This window comes from Rhamphochromis sp. 'chilingali' (assembly GCF_963969265.1).
Source record: "Rhamphochromis sp. 'chilingali' genome assembly, chromosome: 1".
Lineage (NCBI taxonomy): Eukaryota > Metazoa > Chordata > Actinopteri > Cichliformes > Cichlidae > Rhamphochromis > Rhamphochromis sp. 'chilingali'.
Window position 1 is genome coordinate 2,176,776 of NC_137929.1, and position 6,888 is coordinate 2,183,663.

A 6,888-nucleotide genomic window follows, 5' to 3' on the forward strand; every position below is an offset into this window, starting at 1 on the left:
CCTGAACTTTGTTTTGAGTTCAGAGTTGCACTGCAGCTCAATGAGCTCCATTTGAAGCACAGAAGGGGCATCTTGCACATCAAAGGAGAAGGGGTCCGCAAAAATGTGAAAGGTGGCTCTGTGTGTCTTGAAGTCAGCAAATCTGTGATCAAATTCCTCCTGTAGCCTCAAAATGACATCAACATACTCGTCAGCACTGAATGGTGTGCCTGCATCCACGAGTGCCTTGCATGCTGGGAAATGGCAAAGGTTTGTCTGAGAGAGCTGAGCTTTCCAGAGCGCCAGTTTTGTGGAGAATGCTCTCACGTTGTCATAGGCAGCACTGACAAGTTGCCCCTGGCCTTGTAACGTCTTGTTCAGTACATTAAGCTCATGTGTCATATCAACAAGAAAAGCTGAGTCCATGAGCCATTTGGGATCAGTTAGCACAGGAACACTAACTCCATCCTTCTCCATGAAGGCTTCACTTCTGCTCTCAACTCAAAAAGTCTCTTTAATACATTTCCCCTGCTGAGCCAACGTACCTCAGTGAAGTCGAGCACATCCCCATATTCTGACTCCATTTCCTCTAAAAAAGCACAGAACCTTCGGTGCTTTAAGCCCCTGGATCTGATTTGGTTGATGCATTTCACAACAATAGACATCACATTGTCAAACTTCAGGCATTTGCTGCAAAGGACCTGCTGATGGATGATGCAGTGCAGAGCAATGGCCTCCTCCACGCCTTCCTCTTCCAGTTTGTTTTGTGCCACCAGTCCATGTTTCCTCCCTGTCATTGATGGCGCTCCATCTGTTGTTATTCCAACAAACCTCTTCCATGGCAAACCAACATTCTCAATGGCATCACACAGCTTGTAAATATCTGCTGAGCGGTGGTCTGGCCATGCATTGGAATTACTGTGAGCAGCTCCTCCATCACTTCAAAACTGTCATCAACACCACGGACATACATTGGGAGCTGGGCAGTGTCGGTGATGTCTGTGGTCTCATCAAGAGCGACTGAGTATACACTGAAACATTTGGCTTTCTCACACAGTTGGTCATAAATGTCACTTGACAGGTCAGAAATGCGATCTGCTGCGGTGTTGGCAGAAAGGCTGATGTTGCTAAACTGACCTTTCTTTCCCGGACAGACTATATTTGCAGCCTGCAATATGCACTTTTAGACAAATGTACCTTCTGTGAATGGCTTCCCTGCTTTAGCAAATAAAGAGCAGTGTTACGAGGGAGCAGACGAGAGCGACTGAGGTCAAGTGAAGGAACGGCGCTGTCACAGTTCTCTCCCTCATCAATTGTCTGGTTCCAGCGGTGGGTCTGTGCTAGACGACCCATCACCAGCTTTTTCCACTGGTTACCAGTACGTGGTAGAATCCACTTCCAGATCTGGTTGTCTTTAAATCTGTGAATGGATTGGCTCCATCTTATCTCTCTTTAACAAAAGAATCCAAGTGGAGCCCTCAGGTCTGCAGATAAGCAGCTTCTGACCAGAACTAGACGTAAAAACAGAGGTGAGCTTTATCGATGGCTGCAGCCAAACTCTGGAACAGTCGCCCTTCACATCAGGTCGTCACCAACACTGGACATTTTTAAAAGCCGGTTGGAAACACATTTGTACTCTGTAGCTTTCAATCCTGACCAGTCTTTATAGTCATTACTGTGTATGTTTCCTATTTTCTCTCTACTCTGTGCAGCACTTTGGCTCAAGCTGTTTTTAAATGTGCTGATAAATAAATGTAGATTTCTTTGAATAAAACAGTGGAGCCGAGCTTTGAGCTCAGTGTGTAACAGTGTGTGTGTGAGAGCCATGTAATGTCCATGTGTGCATGCTGACTGTGCTGCTCTGACCCCCCTCCTCCTTTCAGGGTGGAGCCTGCTGGAGTCCGATGGTTGAGACCAGGTCTGAGGAAGTGTAAGTGTGTTTTTAATGGGATTCATGAAAACAAAGCAGCACACATTCAACCATCTTCATCATGTCAGGAGTCATCATCAAAGTGTCAATCAATGAACAGATGATGGATCAATAACTGCAGCTGGATTGTGTTTGTTCTCTCCATCAGATTCCTGTCAACTCACAATCGACACAAACACAGTGAACACAGAGCTCCAACTGTCTGACAACAACAGGAAGGTGACACGTGTGAAGGAGGTTCAGTCATATCCTGATCATCCAGACAGATTTGATGTTTGTCCTCAGCTGCTGTGTAGAAATGGTCTGACTGGTCGCTGTTACTGGGAGGTCGAGTGGAGAGGAGACGTTTTTATATCAGTGAGTTACAGAAGCATCAGAAGGAAAGGATACAGTGACTGTGAGTTTGGATACAATGATCAGTCCTGGAGTCTGTTCTGCTATAATGATGGTCCTCGTTATGTCAGGCACAATTACAGAGTAACATACTTCTCCTCCTCCTCCTCCTCCTCCTCCTCTGTCTCTAACAGAGCAGCAGTGTATGTGGACTGTCCTGCTGGCACTCTGTCCTTCTACAGAGTCTCCTCTGACACTCTGATCCACCTCCACACCTTCAACACCACATTCACTCAAACTCTTTATCCTGGGTTTTATGTCTCTCGTGGTGCCTCAGTGTCCCTGTGCTGAGTGGAGTGTAAAGAGTGTCTCCTGTTACAGAAACACTCTGACTGTTGAACAGATAGTTCAGTCTGTACATGTCTGTCTCTTTCACTCACAAACACGTTTTCAGATTCATGGATTCAATCAGTTGATGTTTGAAACTCTTCTAAATGATTCCTTGTAAACTTCTTCAGTCACAAACAAACAGGAAGTGATGTCACATGTGTTCCTGTCCACACAGCAGAATGAGTCTATTGCTGACAGTGATGTACAAACAGAGTGAGCATTTCTGAGGCCCAAAATAAACTGAGTAGTTCACTGAATGAACAATGGACTGTGAGCTCAGTTCCTTCATCATTAGTATGGATTATATATGTATATGTATTATATTAGTATCATATATATCAGGTGCTGCTGCTTTCAGTCATTGTGCAAATGTGCTGTTTGTAAGCTTGTAAAGCTGCAGTCAGCTGAGACTGAAGAAGTCACCTGATCAGTGAGCAAACGTTTCTGAAAACGTCCAGATGAACAGAATCAACCTTTTGGGATCAGCCAGCAATGCAGCATCATTGTTGTTCAGCTTCAGAGGTTTGCAGGAATGAACTGATGACCAGAAACAGCTGCAAAGTCCAAGAAAATACCAGCTGGAGTTCAGCTGCATTTGAAGAAGTCAAAGAAAAGTAAGGATGGCAAAGGGCGACGTTTTCTTCCAAAGAGCTGCAAACATGGTCGACGCCTCATTAGAAGAATCATCTGGACATTTGTGAGGAACTCTAACCAAGAAAGCAACGTCACACAGATCCAACAGACAGTTTCCATGACTGCAAGTGTTGAGTGGAAAAATGCTACATTGCATTATTGCATCCTCTCACCACAGGAGGCGCTGTTGGCACCACTGATTGCTGATCAGCTGTTCTCTGATGATCTGATTGATACTGTGAATAACGGGACTCACTGAACTCTGTGACACAGTGAAGATTACAGAGTTTAACTTCAACATCTGACTGACGTCACACAGACAGAAGGATGAACCAGTGAGGCACAGAACACAGTTACTGGAGATACTGGATCAGCTCCATGTGAACCTCTGATGGAGAAGCTGCTGAGCCAGAGAAACATCAGGACATGACAGCAGCTGCACTTATCTAACAACATGTAGCAGAGCTGATCTATGTTAGAGGATCTATCACAGCAGCTGAAGCCAAAGTCCAACACTGGATACCAGCTGAGCCTGTGCTGAGTGTAGTGTTAGAGGAAAAGGGCAGAAACACTGGTAGCTCCCAGTGATGCTGACTGGGGCACAGAGCTGAATGATGCAGCATCAGGACACTGTTTCAGTCTGACTGACAGAGAAACCTGTAGCTGTATCTACATGTGAGGCAGAGGCCACACAAGCAGCTTTCTATGTTTCACAGTGACTGAGATCTTCAGTGGGGGTGGACATGCTCCTGTACAGACCTCTGAGGAGAACCAAGGTGCAGTCAAAGAGTCCAGTCTGTCCTCACAGATGTGAACATGTGCTTTCATCAGGTCTGCTGTCAGCTAGCAGGCTCACATCAGAATCACTGTTCCTGAAAAACACAGTCTGTGTGACATCATCAGTCAGCTGATGGTCCCAGATCTGAATGGTTTCTGTCTCTACTGAGGAAGTCAGAGAATATCACTGAGGTGTGGATCAGGTCTGAGTGAGCTGTGGAGGGACAGCTTTAAACAGTCCACAGGTCTCACGTCCTGCTCAGTCTGCTAGCAGATACCTCGTATTGTTCCAGATGTGCTGACATCAGCAGCAGCACAGCTGTGTGATACCATGAATCTCAGTTATTGATCCAACACACAGTAAATACAAAGATCAGGATTTCTGAGAGTAATCATTATGAGTCTGAACACATGATCACTGAATGTTAGTCTCCACAATAATAAGCTAACACAAGCAAACACAGCTTTCAGCTCTTATTTTGAAACTGGCTTATTTAGAGAGCTGTGATGTGAGCGTGCCTGGCTCTGAGGCACTTGGGTCAGCCTCTGTTGTTTAGAAGTGTTACAGACTGTGAATGACACAGACCTGTCAGTTTCCATGTTTGTCTGTAACACAGCTCAGGGCTCCATGCTGAACGCATCCATCCAGTGTTATTGATCCAGGACTGATACCAGCATTGGGATCAATACTACAACACACAATCACATGTGTCCACGTGATGCAGTTTGAAGAGCAATCAGATGTCTCTGTATGAGGAGGCGGGGTCACAGGAGGTTCACAGAAACTCTGCAGCAGCATCATCAGCTCACATGGAAACTTTGATGATTCACTTCTGTGGTGTTTTTACAGAAACACGTCACAAAATTAGCTCCACCTGTTTTGTGAGCTTTGAGTTTCTTGTCTTCATCCTGGATTCTTGTGTTGCTGTTTTTACACACAGCAGATATTTCCTGGTTGCTTCCTTGATGACCACATGAAGCTTTCTGAAGCTTGGATTGAAAACGCTTCATTACTCAAAGCTTTCCAACACAGGCCTCTGTGCTGCCATCTGGTGGACAAACATGTGAAGTGCAGCGTGAAGCTACAAATGAAACTGCTTCAGCTACGTTTATATATAACATACTATAACCTATATAATGTGGAGATCAGGGAAATTATTTTGTTGCTACTGTTAATAATCATCATCATTACCATTGCATTAATAATAAAATCTACAGCATTGATATTGCATTCAGATGTTTAAACATTTTGGTACCCAATTAGCCTTTACTACAGGTGCAGTTATAACCACTTTAAACTGTTGAGTTGAATCTATGATCTTAAATGCTTTTGAATGCTTGTTATAATCTTAAGTGTGTATGGGCTGATTCTGTTGATTCTGAGTCCATCTGTGCAAAGTGTTGACAGGAAACTGCAGGTTTGCAGAGCGTGCTTTTGCAAAAGTGAAACTAAAAGCAGAGTGTAAGTGCAGCTGATTCTGAGGAGCTGTTTGGATGATGCTATTTGAATAACCAGGTTGTTCATTATTATCTTTTATACTTTTATATTCTTTTATTAAGCTTCTAGTAGAGGTTCTTGATTAAAACATTTATTCAATATACTACATATATAGTTTTAGTAAACTGCTAACACATTTGAGAGTGGCCTCTGTTTGACTGCGAGCGTTAGTAGGTGAGAGGTGACACAGAGTGCCAAGTGAGGTCGTGACACACACACACATAGTAGATACATTCAGTTATAGGTGAGAGGTTAATCATGTTTGCTTGCAACTGCGGGCGTGCAGAAGTGGTATCTTACTGCAGAGCATGGTCTGTGGTTTTGGAGAAGCGGCAGTCAAAAGGTTGACAGGAAACATCTGCCATGAAGATAGAGATAATGTTCTTTTCAAACTGTGTTAAAAGTCATTGTGGTTTTGATTTGACGTATGTATGTATGTATCTGTGTGACGTTGAAGGGGCGTCATTAAATCCAAACCCCGATGGTATAAAATATCTGTTCATGCTTTGATTAGTCGGAGATCAGCGCTGTCTGCGTACGGCGCTGGTCCCCCCACGCCTGTGTTCATTAAAATCAATTGTTTGACCAAGCTCTTCTGGACCTGGTTGTTTGTACTCTCCTTCCTCAATATTTGAACCTTAACAATAACTATATGTATAGTGTATTATGTAGGTGTTAGAGCTGGGGGTAGAACTGCTGATGGCCTGGTTGTTATTTATGTTCCCCATGGTTCACCAGCTCTCACACAACATCAGCACCAATGATCCACGTCCTTATAAACCTCTGAATCAGGTCCTGAAGCAGTGACGTCCTGAGTGAAGACCTCACTGATCACATGACTCTGGTCACCTGGACTCAGTGTTTCTGAAGCAGTGTGCTGGGTTTTTAAAAATACGTGGCTGCTGCCTGATGTTGGGCCCACAGAGGAAGACGACTCACTCGCTCTTCTTCACTTCCTCCTTAAACATGTGGAAGGAGAGCAAAGTGCTGCCAGACTCTTATTTCTGACAGGAACAGAAGAAACCACAGCAAACTGGTCCAGTTCTTCATCTTCATCACAATCTGTTTATTTCTGATGGTGTCTTCAGTCTGAGGTTTGAAGTTTCCATGTCTGTGTGATGTGTGGTGTGAAGGCTGCTGGTTAAACTGGGACTCACTGTTTAAAGCACTGAGTGCTCATAGAGAGATGCTCCATGAGTCCCAGTACAGACTACAAACATGGTGGAAACTTAGCTTTGATATCCACACACTCTGCACGTCTGTGAGTAACTGTGATGAAGATGTGCAGAGATCTGTGTCCAAACAGGAGAAAGACTGTAAAGACTCTGTGCTTCTAACAGCCTCTGTT

The 6,888-nt window shown here is 44.3% G+C and overlaps 1 protein-coding gene across 1 annotated transcript; it reads left to right on the forward strand.

Annotated features, from left to right (window-relative positions):
• Positions 1 to 240: 240 nt before the first annotated feature.
• On the forward strand, positions 241 to 3,324 carry LOC308400634 (stonustoxin subunit alpha-like; the record flags this gene model as incomplete). Its single annotated transcript, XM_080888462.1, has 3 exons — positions 241 to 344; positions 1,863 to 1,909; positions 2,058 to 3,324. 3 exons carry the CDS (start codon positions 241 to 243, stop codon positions 2,591 to 2,593), a joined length of 687 nt encoding a protein of 228 aa, XP_080744588.1. The 3' UTR covers positions 2,594 to 3,324.
• Positions 3,325 to 6,888: the final 3,564 nt, after the last annotated feature.